Raw genomic sequence first — 19,184 nt, forward strand, 5'->3', positions numbered from 1 at the left:
GTGTGTGTGTGTGTGTGTGTGTGTGTGTGTGTGTGTGTGTGTGTGTGGCTGTCTCGTCTCCAGTGGCCTCCAAGAGACTTGGTAATCACCATAGGGTACATTTAGAGCACACTTGCCCATCCTTGCCTATCTATGGAGGAGGCAGATAAGAGCAAAGAGGATCCAGGCTGCCAGGCCAGCAGCACGGATGAAGAGGCTCAGGTTGAAAGTGGGCCATGGAGTGAAGGTTGAACGCTTAACCAGCAGGATAGTATAGGATCTGCGTGTGTATTCGTGCAAAGACTGAGCTTGTCTGCATTTCTTGCGAGTGAGATAGATCCTAGCTTGTCGTGTGGTCGAAGTGAGTTGCTGCCCACGCACAGCCTGAGAGCAGCATCTGCTCCATTGCCAGGGGTTTTATTTGTCTTGGTTTGGAAGAGCTCCAAAACAATGGCAGCTCCATACTCTCTCTTTTAATTGAATTTTCAATTGAATTGAACATTCTTTCAATTAAGATTTTTCTTTAAATTTGTTATTATTTATTATCTTTTTGTCATTCTATTTGTTAACCATGCTGGCAGCAAAGCTTCATGGTAATGTCAGTCTATTAGTCGCTTTGTTCAGACATTCATGGTACTTTTCTTCCAGCCATCATCAGGCCAAAATCTTAGTTTGTCCAGGATTTGGTTTATGACAAAATACTTGCAAAACTAATTACATTTCCATTAAGCTCAGATGGTGAACGTGAAAAAACGTTTGCCTCAGCATGTGTTTTTTTGCCATAATTCAATGCAACTAATTCCAGAGAGATTGGACAGTGACCCCACCGAAAGAGATAAATATACAACAAATGAGATTTGAAAACTCAGAATTTTTAAGTGGTAAAATGGTAGCTTGTATTTGAACATATGCTCATTAGCCCATACTCCACTGTACCCCAGTGCTTGTAGAGTCACTGTAAAGTTGTCACGTAAATCAATACTAAGCAGATAACATGCTCTTTTATAAAAAATAAAAAAGCTAGTCTATATGTATATAGACAGTAACAGTGCAGGCAGCATTGTCCAAAACAGTGATTTATTAGTTAATATGCTGGTTCCTGTGTAGTGTTATCTGAGGTAGGAGTGACCTTAGTGGCTCTTATTGGGTCAGACGTGAAGTGTAGCTGATTGCTTTGGTTTGTGTAGAGTGTAGTTCCGGTGGAAAGCCATATTGAGTGGCCACCAGCTAATTTTAGGCTGCCCTTTTCCAGAAAGCTGCGGTTAAGTGTGTCCTTCTAATGTCTGTCTTCTTCTCCTCTCTCTTCTCCTCATCTCTTCCTTCATCTTTCGGTTAATAACTTTTGTCATTACCACCCTTTATTTCCTTTTATATTAATGCTCTCTCGCCTCTTCACCAACCAATTTGCTTTCCATCCCCTTTTCACTCACCCCTGGCAGCATAAACGCCATGTCCAGACTACGACCAAGTATGTGGAGCTGATCATTGTGGCCGACAACAGAGAGGTAAGCACCGTTTCAACCTCTTTACCCTCTGCTTCTGAATTGCACAAGAAATTGGCTCAGAAGGTCACAGACTTAGCTGGCCCTCCATCCCCTTGAGACATAGAAAAGAGGGCTTTGCCTCTGATGAGTCCACGTACTCATCCGTTTCACTGTCCAGCTCCATCTACATCTCTCTGCAAACATTATTGACAAATTAGGCGTATTTATGTGGGCTTTGAATTATTTCAAATCTCCGAATTAAGACCTTAAAGATGGCAAAGAGAAGAACGTAACATGAAAGACGTAGGTCAATATCACATGCTTTAGAGCATTGAGTAAAAACTGCATATAAGACAAGGTGGTTGAGGTTATCTCTTTTCCCAAAGCTCCACTGAGGAGCCCTTTGATGATGGCGGCAGCAGCACTAGCGCCAGTGGAATTAACATGATACCCTGTGAAAACTTTTTTTGAGCTGACGCCGTGTTGATATGTACCAAATCATTCCTTTGATGATAATAAACATTCAAGAGGGCAGATCACCTCTTTTTCTCCTTGCTTTATTGTGCCTTATTGTTGTTCAGTTTCAGAAGCAAGGCAAGGACATGGAGAAGGTCAAGCAGCGACTGGCTGAGATCGCCAATTATGTGGACAAGGTAACAATCAAATCAACAGTGTGGGACTGTGCTATAGGCGTGTGATTTATTAGAGGTCCTATCCCGCCTGCTGAGAATTAACCGACCTGCGAGCAGAGGCTGATTGGATTATGAATGGATGATCAATTCCATAACTCGGCAGGGAAATGTTGTGAAGAGGCCCACTTTGATAAAACGTGCCGTGGGTGGCATTGTAATAAAACCAAAGCGAAACATGATTTATTTATATGGAAAGTCATTCATTGATTAATGTTTGATGATTTGTTCATAGCCCCTCGTCATTTTTAAGCAACCGTTGTATAGCTTTTGTGTTTTAATAGGTAATGTAGAGCGAGGAGAGATGGATCGTAAGCCCTTAAGCTAAAAAGACATCTCTCTCTCTCCTATACCTACCTTCAACCTTAAGTTCTACAGGGCTCTTAATATCCGTGTGGCCCTGGTGGGCCTGGAGGTGTGGAGTGATGTGGACAAGTGCCCCATTACCCAGGACCCGTTCACCACCTTGCACGAGTTCCTAGACTGGAGGAAAGTCAAGCTGCTGCCCCAGAAGCCTCATGACAACGCCCAGCTAATCAGGTAGGTCTGCTATAGGTGCATACACATGTAATAGTTGTGTTCCACAAAGCATGTTACTACTTGAGTTATGATTTAATTCTAGTGCTAAATTATTTAATTGCGATTAATCGCATTAATGTCATAGTAAACTCGCAATTAATCGCAATAATATCATAGTAAACTCGCAATTAATCGCGATTAATCGCACAGTTTTATCTATTCCAAATGTTATGGCTAGATATTCAACAACGAAACAGATGTGTGAGATAAAGCTGTTTTCACAAATACAGGTAATTCACTTGTTCCTTGCTAAAAGTTCAACGTTATAATGTAACCTTGCCCCTATTTTCACCTGTTGCTGAGCAACATACATTAACATCCCATGGTCTCTTGAATGTAGCATACCTGTAGCAAGCTCCTTTGTAGTAGCTAGCTGTAAAAACAAATGTCGAAGAGGAGCTCCGTGCTACAAAGCGGCGGTTGCTAGTTGTTTAAGCCTCTACAGACCTCCGTCACAGCTCGGTCGTATCAGCGGCATTTAGTTTATGTGTTGAGTCGCAAAAGAATTCCTCAACAACGCCTCTGGTGCACCGGATGGTGCTCCTTCAGGTCAGCGGAAGCTGGTGGTTTAGTTATGCAAGAATACTGAATGTGACTCTCAGCCGGGGACAGAGCACCGCGAGGCGGAGATTGAAACATTTGCAAAATCCTCATGAGATGCTAACAAAATGCAGACCGCTGTCTAAATGCTAACACAGTACACATCTTTCTCTCGGAAAATATTTTATTTGTAAAGTTTATCATGCAGTACAGATGTAGAGACCAGTATACCAAGTAATATGGACAGAACAACTCAGCTATTTGTATTTACTTTTACAGAAAGACTCAACCTATTCATGTACATATGCTAGAAGAACTGAGTTTAACAAAGAGATGGGGCAGGAGCCGTCAGTCAGCCCATTAATTAGCTAACTAGTTATGAGATTGACAGTTAAAGTTTGATGATATGATGACCTCTGTTTTCTCCGCTTTAGTGGGGTTTATTTCCAGGGCACCACCATTGGGATGGCACCCATCATGAGTATGTGCACAGCAGAACAGTCGGGAGGAATTGTCATGGTACGTAAACTTTTACTCTCCATGTGCCTTTAATCCATCCTAAAGCAAAGGAGTACAAATAAAATATTTTGTGCGTCTCTGTCTTCCAGAAAGGAGAGCAAGCTTATTTTATCATTTCCTTTTTCCTGCCCTCCACTCTTTGCCTGGTTCTTTCCACCTCCTTTCTGTCTGACATAATACGCTCATATTTCTACTCTGAGTCTCTTGTGTAAGGGTTGAGCTAGGGATTCCAGAGTTGATATTAACTTGTATTAACTTCAGGGCACACACATCATTGAGTCTTTTTCCAGGGAAAGCCAAGTTGGTATGCATAGTACCCTTCACATAGTGCTGATAAATCAGAGTGTGTATCGATTACACGAGTGGAAACCTTTGCTTCTTAATGAGGTGCAACAAATGAGTGAATTTAAGGGTACCGCATATCCCCGCCTGAATTACCCATTGCAGAACTGAAACCCTATCCTATGTGCACAAGTCATGTTGTATTAGCACAAGTCATGCTATTATTTTATACTTTATGTCCCTGAGTGGCTGTTTGTCTTGTGGTCTGGCTGGCTGGATGTAAAACTTACAGCTAGTCCCCAGATGGTTCTTTACGCTTGTCCTCCCAGATGGTAAAGTGAGGACTTGGTCATTATGATAGAGCTCTACATACTTTAGGTCAGAGACATAAAGGATTAGCCTCCAACCACAGACTCATCTGCTTGGCAAATCCTGACCTTGTTGTCTCCCTTCGTTCACAATGTACTTTTTAACTCATTAACCAAGTTCTCTTTGGGGTGTCATTGTTTTAAAAATGAAAACCAAAACATCCATTCTCAAACCTTCTGGAATATCCATTTACCAGCCCCAAATGTGACATTAATGTCATTGGTGTGGCGATACAGAACACAGACATTGGCATATAGTGCTTCAGCCTAATCAGTCAGTGAAGGTGTCTTGGTTGTTCCAGGAAACAGAATCAGGCTTTTCTTTGCGTTAGTCCAGGCTGCACAGTTGTGCTGACAGCTGATGATGACCGTTACTTCCAAAAGCCCACAGCAGAGCAGTTCATCAGTCTGAGCTTGACTTGCACAGTGCTACTGAATAATGCACAGTGACTGAAGACTCCAAAGGCAAGGTGCTCTGACGCACAGCTCTGCATTTATGAAGAGCTGATAGCTGCTACTGCTTCATTATTTATCCGGCCTCTTCATGTGTTCATGTTTACACACCTTGCAGGAAATCTCGGCACCTCAGCCAACAAAGCTTTCACTCTGTGTCACTGTAGCTTTCTCTTCACAGTGCATCCTCAAGCATGATCTATTTTGTTATCTTTGCTTGCTGTGTGATTTTCAAGCTGTCCTCTGAGAGTTTGTCTCTCAACCTATTTGCTAGTTTTGCTCAAAGGACGGCACATGTCTTTATTTGTGCGGATGAAGCAGCACATCTGGCGCTGTCAAAGTTTGCCAAGCAAGCTGAAGGTGACAGCCCGCAATCTCCTGTTAATTTTTCATTTCAGTGCCAAAACGTCGAGCAGAAGAAACGGTCTGATAAGCACAGATCCAACAGCATTGTTTGTTTAATCTTGGCAAAATGCAATTACACTCACTTGTTTTGAGTAATGTTTCTCCAGTAGGTCCTGTGGGGAACAACAATTTGGCTAGCATTACATTTTTTATTATTTGTTTTTGTTCCTTAGAGTATGTAATCAGAAATGTCTGTTTTTAATTAGCTATTGTTTGCTACATCAGAGCTATAAACTGAACTAATTTTATTACACAGACATGATTGTTGGAGCATCATGTCTAGACTAGAAATATAATTAATGAATAAGACTTAAAAAGTAAAGAGGTTTTAGACTAAATATTAGTGACAGGCAATGGCAAGATCAGTTTCTACATGATTGATCTTTTTTATTGTAGGACCATTCGGACAACCCCCTTGGCGCTGCAGTCACCCTGGCCCATGAGCTCGGACACAATTTTGGAATGAACCACGACACCCCAGAGAGGGGGTGTGGCTGCAGGGTGACCGTGGATCGTGGAGGCTGCATCATGACTCCCTCCACTGGGTGAGTCACAGCCTCTATCTTGACAATTAAGAGTCAATAGATCTTCAAGATAGCTCAATACTTACTTCGTAGTGCTATATCCAATATTGTGTGAGTTTTATTTCAGCTAGCTGCCTTCATTAGCCTTGGGACATGTGCAATAATTCACTGCTGCAGTGCACTGCAGTTAGGCTGCTTTTGGTACAGCTTAACAAATGACGTCTATCTCCAAAACCATCTGAAATACATCATTGTGATGTTAAGGCCATCATTAATTTTGCATTAGCGCAGTAACTTATTAAATACAGTGTGTGTTGCTTAAAAGAGCCTAGATTGTGATCATATGTAAACATTTATTCTACATGCTCCCCATTTTTAATTTATTGTCTATCGGGCGGTAAGCAAAAAATGCTGTTGAACTGCTGGGCTGTTGGGTTTATGTCAGAGGCAACAGCTGTTCTAATGCCCTAAGGCAAAATGACTCATTCTGAATGGGAAACCAATGGTTCAGTGGCAGTGCATTGCCAAAACAGTACATTTTTACTTTTCCTGACACAATGTAGCTAATCTCCAATGGACTAACAAATAGCACAGAAAGTATCTGTTGTCAAATTGTGCATCTAACATTTCAAGAAAGAGGTGTATTTATAGCTGATCACTATGAATTGTAGTGTTTAACATCTTAAGCTGAGCAGAGGGATTGGGATGCTCTGGGTGGAAACATTGAGTATCAGTTCCAGCTCAAGATCTAGTCATCTGTGGGAGCTTCAGATTGGGGTTTATGCTGAAAACATTGCTTTGTATTTGGTTTTGGACCAAACCCATGAAAAACAGGGTAACACTAATCTTGATTATAGACTCATAAAACAGCACAGCAGTAAGATGTAGATTAATATTTAACCATGATTGAGGGTATCCCTGGTCAAGGACTTTATCCTAAAATTGGCAACAAGATGAACACATAAATAAAGAGCAAGAAATACTTATATGTTTCTTTCTCTTACTGACTCTCCCTGGCTCTCTCCTTTTCCTCTTTATTCACAGCCAGTTAGAGTGATTCTATTCTTACATACATGCAACTTTAATTTTGGAAAATCTCTGCAGCTCTATTATACAGTTTTTATGTAGGGAAAATGCATCACGTCTCCCCTGAAATAGCTCAATCTGAAGTCAAATGGAGCAGTGACGAAACTCTCTAAATGTGATAGAATGTAGTTTGTCACCAAACATAGGCTTGTGAGAAATATATAAGATATGAATATTTATAGTTGTAGTTTTTGTTCTGCTCTTCACAGACACTGTGCTTTTTCATTCCATTTGACAAAATAAAGAAAAGATCTAGCCCTTGGTTTAATAATCCCCTCTACACTTCCTTATTGCTCCATATTTCTGTTCTGCTATTTAATGATTTAATCCTGGATTAAGGAAGCAATACATTTAAATAAGGATGTTTAAGAACACTGGATTGCATCCTTCTGCTTCCTCGATTAATTCCAAGTCAGCACCATACACTCTCTGCCTGAGGCGGTACTACATCTCCCATGAGTCCAGCACCTCATAGTTCCTTTTAAATGCCATGTGGCCACACACATAGGCTCTGCTGCAATCCCGTAAATGTTGTTCATCACCCGGCAGCTACTGTAATTACTTTATAGCATTGACTGCCGTGTTTCCAGGCAGGTGACCAGCTCTTTTTAAAGCACAATCTTGATTATTCAAAATGCCTCTTCACAGGGCCAGGACTTGGATGAGCTGGTACAAAAGCCCTGTTGTTTACCGGCCCCTGCATTCAATAATTGAAAGTACTGGCGTAACTTGTCTACACTCACTCACTGAGGAGTTTTGTTTTTGCAGTTTTGATTGATCTTTCATTTTAATTAAATAGAGTACAGGATTGTCTTCATTGTTGCTAATGTTAAGACTGATGCCGATCAAGCTCTCCTGGCCTTGCTGCTGGAGATAACGGTAACTGGTATCCAGTTCATCATGATAATAATAGGATGTGGGTGGGGGTTAAGGGTAAGTGGTGGGGGCAGTAAAACTACAAGATGTTTAGGTGCCAGCTGCATATCCGCACAGAGCACTGCTTGTTTCCTGCTCACATTGGTCACGGCCAGTTGTCGTGACCCTCTCTCCATCCATCCCACGATGTCCCCATTAGCTCTAATTGAAAACAGACTGGTGTCTCCTAGCCTGACAAGCCAGACCCACATCATCAAGATGTTTGGGTCTGGGAACTCACCATAGGCAGGGCTCAATCCAAGGGGCGGGATGAACGGTTGTCTTTCAAATTACCTCTACACTCAATAGGATAGTGCTACAACCAACCAGAGAGACGCTGGTTGATAGATTAAACTTTTGCCATGCTTTTGTCAGCAAATCTCCGAACACATCTTCCTTTTTTAAGAATGACTTCAATGCTTAACTCCAAGTCTTCCAGAGTCACGGCCAAAGCCAATTCGACAGACATTCTTCTTTGTTTTCAAGTAGCAGGAAATTCATGCGGAACCGTTACAACTCTGCCGTCCTTATCTTAAGCCCGCCCAACGACTCTATACACAATGTGATTTTCCTGACATGAATTTGGTTTTTCTAGCTCGCAAGCCAACGGAGAGTTGCGCAAAATGACCCTAGCTGACAAATTACATTTGTTGCTGCTAGTGTGCATCTAGCTTTGTAGGCTAGGTGTCTCCATCTTTTGTGATTAAATCCGCTTCAACAGGAACTCCACAGGGTTCTATGCTTGGTCCACTTCTCTTGCTTAGTCTCTTGTTTAGTTATTTCACCCACCAACAAAGTGTGGATTATTACCAGTTGCCAGGAAACAATATTGGTGCTTGTGTGAAGTTTCAGTCTAAATGGACTCCGGGTGGAAACATGTGAGCATGACAGAAGGGAGCCCGGCCACCAGTTCTAGTCTTAAAGAAGTAGAGAAAAAAAAAAATGAAATTACACATGCACATGAATTTTCTTCCTGTCAGAGTACAAATTGCATTCTGACTAAACCACAATTCAGCAGTTTCTCTGAATTGTGTTATGAAGCTTGTTTCCAGATGTACACAGATGACATACAAATGCCATGCTATACGAAATGTATATCATGAAAATAAACATGTAGTCACTTGCCATCTAAGTCAGTCACAAAAACTGAGATGTTGATGGACAGATCCCTGAGATGCATTATAAAGACGGGGTTCATTGACTCATGGGTCAAGCCCTGAGTCAAATGATGACTGCTTGGTGCATTCACAGACAGACAGAGATTGATATATTTCCCTTGTCATAAAATAATCAGGAATCACAGGAAGTGAGTCAGAATGCCATGGAAATGTGACCGGTGCCCCGTTGAAGAACAGGAACTTTCTAGTATGGCTTGTTTAATTTGGTCCATAGGGAAATCAATGTGAAAATGATCTTCAGTATCTACAATGTAGGCCAGACTGCCAGGCACCAAAGGCCACAAAGGATCAAATCACCTAATGTCATCGGCCAGAGCTCAGGCTCCACACGCTCTATGAAGCCGTAAAATTAATATTTAATGTGTTGTGAAGCGCCTGTGGTTTTGAATTACCGAAGCAAGTATGAAATATTTGTCATAGTTACAGTTATCACAGTCAGGTTTGAATGAACTTTTATTCACATTCATGCCAGAAGATCAAGGTCTTCAAAAAAAATTGAATAAAACTGTGATAGCAGAATGAAGATAAGGTCACAATCAGTGTTTGCACAATATAATATATATATATTATTATATTTTCTCTTAAAATGTTCTCAAGGATGGCGAAAAATGTTTTGGCAGATGCGTCATTGGAACGGCCGGCAGATCGGATTCATAGCCAGATCAGTGTTTTATGGTTGAAAAGATGTGACATAAACTGGCTGTGCAGGATGGGTTTCCCAGCGTTCTGTGTGATCTGAACCATAAGGACAGAGAGGCAGAGAAAAGGAGAGTCCTGCCTAACAAATAATTTGGGTTAAAGGGCTCTGTGTATTAATGTGAGTATTCTTATCGCAGGTGAAATAGGTTTGGATTAATAATGATGGTCTGCAATATTTTAACAAGAAATGTATCTTTTTTCATTACTAAAGAGAGACCGTACCGCTCCCAACACATTTAATTTAGTAGATAATAGTAATTAAAAGTAGAAATTTAGTTTAATTTCTGCTTTCAATGTTTGGTGTTTTAATCCTGCACCTGTAAAAGCTGTTTTAGATATTCATGCTCAACACTAACCACATAATGTCATCTAGCAATGCAGAAAGTTTAACTTGCCAAAGATATGTTGACGTAACATAATTTTCCTGGATCTCTGGCCAAAGGTTTTCTGTCTTGAATGATTTTTTTTTTTTAAGTCTGGATTCTTTAAATTAGATTGAAAAGGTTGGTTAGACAAACAGCTGAGCAATGCAAAGTGAAATGAAAGAATTGTCAGAGATTCCATTTCATTTTTTTTATGTTGTTACTGATGACTTCTCTAGCTCTTTACTGTCACAGTCCATATAGTAGCAGCAGGGCTTTGAGATGAAAAGCCTCAGCACCGTAGCATTATCACAGTTTGGGGCAGATCATAGGGACCTGGGAATTATTTCTTTTCACCAGACCTCCCACAGATCAATTAAAGCCCTGTCTGGCCATTGCTGCAGCTTAGTTGCACTGATTGATTCGTACACTCTTATCAACCATCAACTACACTACCTCTGAAGCTTAGGAGCCAACTGTCAAACACTGACTGTAGGTTAGAGATGAACAAAAGAACACAGACAACAGAGAATAATTGATCCCAGTATGGAAGTGGAGCATGACAAGGTGGAAAACAATGCAGTAGTATGAGAGAGAACAAAGAGCAGTCATAGAGACCGGGCAGAGGTGAACACGCTCATCCTTTTGTTAAGTAAGAACAGGATAAGAAGAAGTCAGAAGGTCAAAGAGCTGGTATTTTCTTTTGAGGTGGTGGTCCAGACTCCCATGAGATAAGTGGTTGTGTAGAGAGTCTTTAATTTGCCATGACCCCAGATGTACCCACGGTGACTGGCCCTGACACTGCTTTACTTACCCTTGGGCCTGCAGCTGCTAAATGCTATCCACTATAATTCATTGGTGCGTCTGCATTTTCACAGCCATTACTTAACTTCTCCCACCCCCGCATCGTTGCAGGGTAGACCAATTATTTCTGTATTGCCTCTCATAAAGAACAGCTGGATCCTGCGCCACTCATGTATCTCAGGGATTTGAGTATTTGTCATGGATTGCATGGGCTGGTAACTAAAAAACAGGGCTGAGTTCATAGAGTTGAATGCAGCAAAACAGGGGGTGTGCAACTTGAGCAAGCAATTTTGGCTTGGGCTTTTGGGGGCAAAGAGGAAATCAACAGCAGTTGCTAAGGAAGTGGGCTGCCTGTTGAACAGCAGCCTTGACAGCTGTTCATCATAGCAAATTCCCCTGAGAGGCTCAGCGAGGAGGAAGGAAAAAAGAGGGCGCAATAATTTTTGTTGTTACAGCTTTACTTATTGCTCTTTCCTTTGGCCATTTAATGTCATCCACAAATCCACTCTGATATTTTGCTTTAATCCAGAGTGTGCAGAGATCTGCTTTGAGGTACCCCACTTTCACCCAACACAACCTCTGGATAGTATTGATGTTAGAGATCAGCAGGTTGTGTGTTTGGGGAGGGGGGTCAGCAGCAGGAGCTGATGTAAGCCGCCTCCTCACATGACGGAAATCAAAGACAAGCTGAGAATGAGGTCATGTCAAAACATGCACATAGTGTCATGACATATATAGATCTGTATCAGATTTGAAACCCAATCAGATAAAAAAAACGCTGTTTGATAGACATGTTGACACTGAGCTACATGGAAATTACTTCTTTTCTGAAAAGAAAAAAAAAACTTCAGGAAGAAAGTGGTTATTTTACAGCTTCTGCATCAATACAGCCAATAGATCCGACTTCAAGGCTCCACCGAAAACAAATTGAAACCACATTTAAACTCATGTATCACTTAAAACACCTCAATAAGCTGTACTCGACAGGCTGCCAAGGACTGTTGACGTACCCCAGTTATTACTTGATGCCCCAGCAGCTCAGGCAGTGTATGAATCGGCCCGTATGCACAAGCTCGTCTTGAAATATGCTTATTGAAAGATGTGTAGGAATTACCAGTTGTGTTACAACCTTGACATGGTGGCTGTCCTTTCAACACTGTCATGTTCCAGACCAGAAACACTTTACAAGCTGACTAGACAATTCATCTTGCTGTCATTTTGAAGAATACAGTACATTATGGACTGAATATATGGCCTGTGTTTTTTTGACTCTGTAGGCACTTTTCATGCTGCTCTGAATTGTAAACCACTCTGAATTGGACACGTCAAATCAAAAATCATTAAAATGAATGCCTACAAAGATTTTACGAGCAAACATGCCGTTTGACTGTGTCTACTGACTTCCATCTGTTGAGTGTGTTGTGCCTGTTAAAAGAAACATTTAGGCATCTAAATTGACCTGGATCTTCCACATATTGTCTCATACATGAACTCATCTGTGTGCACAAATACAACCACAGATATACGTGTGAATATTGCATTACAGAATCACCCATTTTGGCCTTGTTAAGCTGTCCTTTATGGTGTAGGTGGAGGTATTAAAACCTCATATGGTGCTTTCTTTTATTAAGACACAGAGAGCAAAATACAGTCTTAGACACTATATTATCAGAGAAATGGGCTGTGTGCTTTCCCCATGGAGCAGACCACCCTCTCTGTCCGACCAAAAACAATATTAAAAACACACCATCCCACATTTCTCCCAAATTTATAGGTGTTGCAAGTCTTGCGAAGGAAGCACATTTTTGGTTGAGATTTTTATGATTGCCTGTCTCATAAAATATGCCTTATCAGATCTCCTTCTCCCCATGGAGGGAGACGTCACTGGGGCCCTGTGCTTTTTGCATGCTAATGGAGCTTTGAAGGAGCTGCAGAGATTTAGTGGGTAATTGATTTTGTGATTAGCAGCAATTAGCACTGATTACATCAGACTGAAGAGGACCTCTTGTGGAGGATCTCCATTGTCTTCCTCCTCTCTCTCTGTCAGTGTCACTCACAAAATATGTTTTTCATAGGTACCCGTTCCCCACAGTGTTCAGCAGCTGCAGCAAGAAGGACCTCACGGCCAGTTTTGAAAAGGGTGTCGGGATGTGTCTGTTCAACATGCCTGAGGTCAAGGTTCTCTACGGTGGGCAAAAATGTGGCAACGGCTACGTGGAGGAGGGAGAGGAGTGTGACTGTGGAGAACTTGAGGTGAGATTGCTATATAGACCTCCTACAATTCGTCAGCAATCTTGTTTAACGGCCCTTTTATCAAAATTGAAATCATGCCTTAACTGCCACCCATAAATCATTGTTAATCATGTTTTCCACATTTGAGAAATGAAATAAACAGAAGCGCTAGTGGGTGTTTCTGTAGCTTTTTTCCTGACAGAGTCATGGCACAAACTAATATTTCCCAAAGTAAAAACAAATAGTTCACCGCGGTTTCAAAGCTAACGGCGCACAGCTCTCATAATTCAAACACTGTCTTCAGAAAATAAGCTCAGAGATATGAGTGTAAATTTATTCATTCTGTGCACTGAGGAGGTGTTTGGGAGGAGGAATGTCTGATCGTGATACAATTCACTAAGAGGAAACATCGCTGACAGCTTTGCCCTGTCAGCCGGTGAATTATTTATATGAATCTGCATCGGCAAGCACATACCTAGTGGTGGCACACATTGCTAACTGCTGCCACTGTGGGATGATAAAACGGTTAATCATGGTGCAGCTGACAATCGGTATAGGCAGGCTGTCAATAACAGAATTATGAAATATGGAGACACCTATTATGATTTGGATAGATATTTTGAATTTGATAATCATAATTATACAGCCTACGTGAGAGAATGCCTTGTTGTCTCTCGGAATTTGTTTACACCTTTATGCTCGGCAAGTCTTTTTGTGCACTCAGGGTTCAGCCGGGGTCAGTCTGAAAGTGTACTTGTCCTTCAAAACAAAGAACTGACATAAGCTCTGCAGGCCTGAGCCAGCAGCAATAATAAAGCTCTTCACAGAGTTTCGCAGCGTCATGCCAACCCAAGCCAGTTCAGAGTGCTCAGACTGCATCTCTCTCTACCATTAAAAAGCCTCATTAAAAAGCCTGGGTCCTATTCCTTACAATCACAGGCTGCTACTTTTCAGCATGACTTCTCCGCCTCTTTTGGCCCTGCGGACCATGGGAAAGGCCCTTAATGGTTTTCAGGCTGAAAGAAGTTCTGGAAGGCCCATCATGTCAGCTGTGTCCCCTGCCAGCTCTGTCCGTCTACTTCCTCCTGAGTCTCTCTCTGCACTCGGCTGTACAGTATGATTGGCCTGCTGCTTAATGGAAAGACGTAGAGAGCTGAACCTCCAGGATTAAGTCAGCTGGCCTCAGTGTAAGATCATACAATGCACAAGCATATATACGCAGACACATCTTATGTGCTGAGCCTCAATTGAAAGCTAGCTTCAATCCACATCCAAAGGCAGACATTAACTGATTGGTGCAGGGCATGACTCATGATAAAGGTTACATGACACAGACACTGAGATGCTAAATGTTACAGGAATGGTATACAGATAAATGCGTCTCTCTGGATTAAAGATTTAATACGTAACCTTTTGATATTAATGAACGTCTGTTACATTCAAGCCATTGCCAAATGAATTGTTAAAAAGCATATTAAGCTCCACAAAACTCTCTCTGTATTTTTAAGATTCCCATGTTTAGAACATAGTTTCATCCGGGGACTTTCCCGCGCAGAAGCTAAAGGGAAGATAAATACCTCTTCTGAAGAGTACATCATATTTTTCTCTGTGTCCTCCTTGTATACTAGCAACTGTGTGGAGGAGAGGTGGGTGCGCAATCATGGAAGGCTTGTGTCATTAAGATGCGCCGACAGTGTTGTTGCCATAGCTTAGAATTCCTCATGGGGGCGACAGAAGCTACGCACTAGAGCTTTCACTTGAGCAGACTGCTACACTAGTATTAAGGAGAATGACACTTGTTTTCAGAAAAGTCTTGAAATAGTTTGAGTAAGCCCCATGTTATGACAGAGTAGCATTTATGGGTCTCCTCAGTGCTTACTCTTACCTGCACAGATTGCGTGTAGTTTAAGAGGATGTGTGATTAGTTGGGAGAGGGTAGTGAAAATATGTCTATGTTACAACTGGTGAAGGTCCTCACCCAATGAGAATAAGCAGACGAATGTGGATCTTTTTAGAATCTTTGTAGTCCTGTTTTAGAATATGACGCTGAAATAAAAAAACAGTCTAGTTTCAACAACTGTCATCTTGAATCTCTGGTGTCATTGGTTATATCAAGTCTTTTTTACTCATTTCAAGGACAGATTGTGTCTGATGTAATAACTTGATTGAAGTTCAAGTAGTATTTTGCCTACCCTGTCAGCAGTTTTTTTTATTTATTATTCTAGCCAAATTGTCTAGATTACACAATATTTTGCCTGTTTCTTTTGTTTTTGCTGTATCCTTTTCTTCTCTCTTTGCCTCATTTTGCTATTTCCTCCATCGTCCAGCTCATGGTTCCAGGGTTCTAAATGAGCTTATAAGTCCTGTCAGATGGAAATGTTTTTTTTAGAGAACTAGAAACTGCTGTTTCCTTTCCTCTGCCAGGGTTCTTAGTGGCTATCGAATACAGCCCTGCCAGGGGTGCATCCCCTCTGATAACAAAGTCTGAGCATCTGCTCTGAAGTGAAATATGATCTCTTTTGAGCTGAATTATTCTTTACTTTTGTTCTCCCTCACTTACATTTTTGTGCCTGCCTTTTCCATTATTTTCCCTCTGAAGGAATGTGTGAATCCATGCTGCAATGCTACTACCTGCACTCTGAAGGGGGATGCTGTTTGTGCACACGGACAGTGCTGTCACGACTGTCAGGTAGGATGTATTGTGATTAGCCAGCCATGACATTATCATGTTTGTTAAGGCACATCTTGACATAAAGCTCACCACATATTTCTCCAAGCTTCACTTTGGGTCTTTGTCTTGCTGTTAACATTTGAGTGTAGCTGAAGCCAGCAGGCACCCCATGCCGTGAATCCAGTAACTCTTGTGATCTGCCTGAATTCTGCACCGGCGGCAGCCCTCACTGCCCCTCCAACGTCTACCTGCACGACGGCCACGCCTGCCATAACGTGGACGGCTACTGTTACAATGGCATTTGCCAGACTCACGAGCAGCAATGCATCACACTGTGGGGCCAAGGTATGTTGAAAGGCCCCCTTCTTGGCTGCGCCTGAATGGTTCAGTGATGGTCGCCAGCTTTTTGATGTGTTTCATTGTGTTTTTCAGGAGCAAAGGCAGCTCCAGGCATCTGCTTTCAAAGGGTCAACTCAGCTGGAGACCCCTATGGCAACTGTGGCAAGGACTCCAAAGGCTCCTTTGCCAAATGTGAAGCACGGTAAGACCTGACTTTCCCATAGAAACTGACAAATGCATTTCATTGTATGTCAGTTGTGGAATGCATTGATGGGCATATACTGTGCTTACTCTACTCTATAATTGAACATTCTTACATTTTTAATGTCAGAGCCTAGAATGAATTCCACTTGTGCTGAAACATAAAACATCTGTTGATTCATCAAAAAGTTGTTTAAAAAAGAAAAAAATGCCAATTTGGTTCCAGACTCTGAAATGTGGGAATTTGCTGCATTTGTTTTATGTCATTTTAAATAGCACATATTTGGGTATTTTACCAGTAAAAAATTATTTAAAGCTCTGACAACCTGGAATGTACTTTCCAATATAATGTTTCTGACATTTGAAAGACTAAACTAGTAATAAAAATAAAAAAAACTGACACATTAAACAGTGGAAATACTTATAAGTTCTCATCTTGGCTAGGTAAGCCCTAATTGACAGTTACAGAGTCACTTGGTGAAATGCAGATAAAATCTCTGGTTGTGCTCTGAAAACAGGCAAAAATAAGTTGCCTCTGCTGCACTAATCGGACAGCAAGAGTGAGAAACATAAATGGAAATAATTGCATCCATAAACATTTGGGACAACAGTGACATTCTATTCAATTATCCCATTGTTATTCCCCCTGTTGTTCGTTCTGTTTACAGAGATGCTAAATGTGGCAAAATCCAGTGTCAAGGAGGAGCTAACCGCCCAGTAATTGGTACCAACGCTGTTTCCATAGAAACAAACATTCCCATGCAGGAAGGGGGAAGGATACTTTGCCGAGGCACACATGTCTACTTGGGTGATGACATGCCCGACCCCGGCCTGGTCCTGACAGGGACCAAGTGTGGAGATGGACTGGTGAGAGCTGAAGCCTGTGACGGTTAAATAGAGAAAGCAGAGACACACGCAACACACAAATCAATCCAGCGTACATCTGACTCCTCATCAGCAGTGGTGGAAAGTAACAGTACATTTATTTTAGTACAATACCTAACTCAATTCAATTCAATTTAATTTATAGTATCAAATTATAACAAGAGTTATCTCAAGAAACTTTACAGAGAGAGTAGGTCTAGACCAAACTCTGTAATTTACAAAGACCCAACAATTTTCCATGAGCAAGCATTTGGTGGCGAGGAAAAACTTCCTTTTAGGCAGAGACTCGGGACACACCCAGGCTCTTTGTGACTCGCATCTGTCTCTGCCAGTTGTACCTAAGTGCAATATGAAGGTACATGTCCTCATTCCATTTCCTGCTAATTGATATGTTTTACTCCGTTACATTTATCTGTTCTTCACAGTTACATATGAAAGAATATACACTAGTACATAAAAGAAAACATACCCAATAGAAACAAATACATTTGATAAAAATATGTAGATCTAGACAAGCAAAAAGGTTAGAAAGGTCCACGATCAGAAGGGTTATTCTACATGTTGAGTTCGTCTACATTTAATACTTTTAGTACATTTGTTGGTAAGACTTCTGTGCTCTGTTCTACTAGTTTTGACTGTAAACCTACTGTATATTTATAATGGAGTGTTTTTCATTGCTACTTTTACCTAAAGGAAAGGTTCACAATTGCACAATTGTTCAAGTATATTTTAATACAATACCAACCTGCCCATATGTACATTAAATAACTTATTGGTTGCTGTAGCCATTCAAGGAGAGGCGTCCGCCAGTGACCCCGCGGCGCGCAGGTTAGCGAGGGCCCTCCATCGCTGCTTGCAGCTTTAATTTAGAATGTATTTCTCCACAGAATTTATTTTGTCCAGTTTAAAGGTACCATTTCTGAGTATGAGCTGTGTGCATTTCTTTGTGAACTGAGCATTTTGATATTTTGACCTGCTTTATAATTATAAAAAAACAAAATACATATGGAATCTCACTTTTACAATGTGTGACCTTTAGGTGAAGGTTTTGAGTACCTATAAGGACTGCTATACAGCAATGGTAGCTATCTGTAAAAAAAAAAGAAACATAAATATATTACCCAAATTCTGGGAAATAAGAGTGGAAAAAGTGATGTGGAGTGACAGGCCATGACTAAGAATTTCTAAGAGGTTCTAAAGGGTGTGTCCTCTTGTCATTTCAGACTCGCACAGCCTCAGACACTTAATTGACTTACCATTATTCAGTCTATTTGGCATCTTCCACTGGTCACCATTTCAGACATTGGGCACTTGATACAGTGGCTCCATTTAGTCTAATTTATTGTTTTTCTTTTTGAGTCTCCACCCTTAAAGAGGATCCAGCCTCTGCCCTCATCTGTCAAGGGTTCTGGTATTCCTCTCTCTACCAAGTGCTGCCAAGTTCATCTTCACATTCAGCCTGAATATATTTGGGTGTGGCGCCTTAAAAAGAGCTCACAGTCCACATCATATAACTTTTAATAAGTTGGATTAATACATTAGTGAAAAACTCAGCGTTAATTATATTTTATGCTTTGCTGTTTTTATAGCTGAAGTGGTTTGTCAGTGGCAAATTAAAAGACACAGAAAGCTGGATTTGTTGGCCTTTTCCCTTAAAATATTAAAGGGTTTAAAATATTACTGAATCTGCTTTTCGAGCTCAGCCTATCAATGTTCAATATCTTTGTGTGCTTCAGATGTGTCTGAATCGTCGGTGCCAGAATGTTAGTGTCTTTGGTGTGCAAGAGTGCTCAGCCAAGTGCAGCAGTCAAGGGGTGAGTACAGCACCTTTTACCCTATTTCAGTAATGTCAGGACCTGATGTCATAGCTGTCTATCTCAAATTAGTCCCTCACCTAGATTAGTTGTTTTTTTAATACCCCATTTCTCCTTCACACAGAAGCTCATTTTGGCTGTAATTTGTTCAAATGACCAGTATACTGTGGCTAGGG

At 41.2% G+C, this 19,184-nt stretch overlaps 1 protein-coding gene across 3 annotated transcripts in view; it reads left to right on the forward strand.

Annotated features, from left to right (window-relative positions):
- The window catches only part of adam12a (ADAM metallopeptidase domain 12a), a 69,864-nt gene that overhangs the window by 42,480 nt on the left and 8,200 nt on the right, over positions 1–19,184 (forward strand). For all 3 annotated transcript variants that reach the window (XM_032501395.1, XM_032501396.1, XM_032501397.1), the window contains 11 exons: positions 1,419–1,484; positions 2,045–2,116; positions 2,523–2,692; positions 3,706–3,790; positions 5,695–5,843; positions 12,942–13,119; positions 15,698–15,787; positions 15,919–16,114; positions 16,202–16,310; positions 16,978–17,176; positions 18,931–19,008. In XM_032501395.1, the coding sequence (XP_032357286.1) occupies positions 1,419–1,484; positions 2,045–2,116; positions 2,523–2,692; positions 3,706–3,790; positions 5,695–5,843; positions 12,942–13,119; positions 15,698–15,787; positions 15,919–16,114; positions 16,202–16,310; positions 16,978–17,176; positions 18,931–19,008 (1,392 nt within the window). The remainder of the gene's footprint in view (positions 1–1,418; positions 1,485–2,044; positions 2,117–2,522; positions 2,693–3,705; positions 3,791–5,694; positions 5,844–12,941; positions 13,120–15,697; positions 15,788–15,918; positions 16,115–16,201; positions 16,311–16,977; positions 17,177–18,930; positions 19,009–19,184) is intronic.

This window comes from Etheostoma spectabile, chromosome 21 (genome assembly GCF_008692095.1).
Source record: "Etheostoma spectabile isolate EspeVRDwgs_2016 chromosome 21, UIUC_Espe_1.0, whole genome shotgun sequence".
Classification (NCBI taxonomy): Eukaryota; Metazoa; Chordata; class Actinopteri; order Perciformes; family Percidae; genus Etheostoma; species Etheostoma spectabile.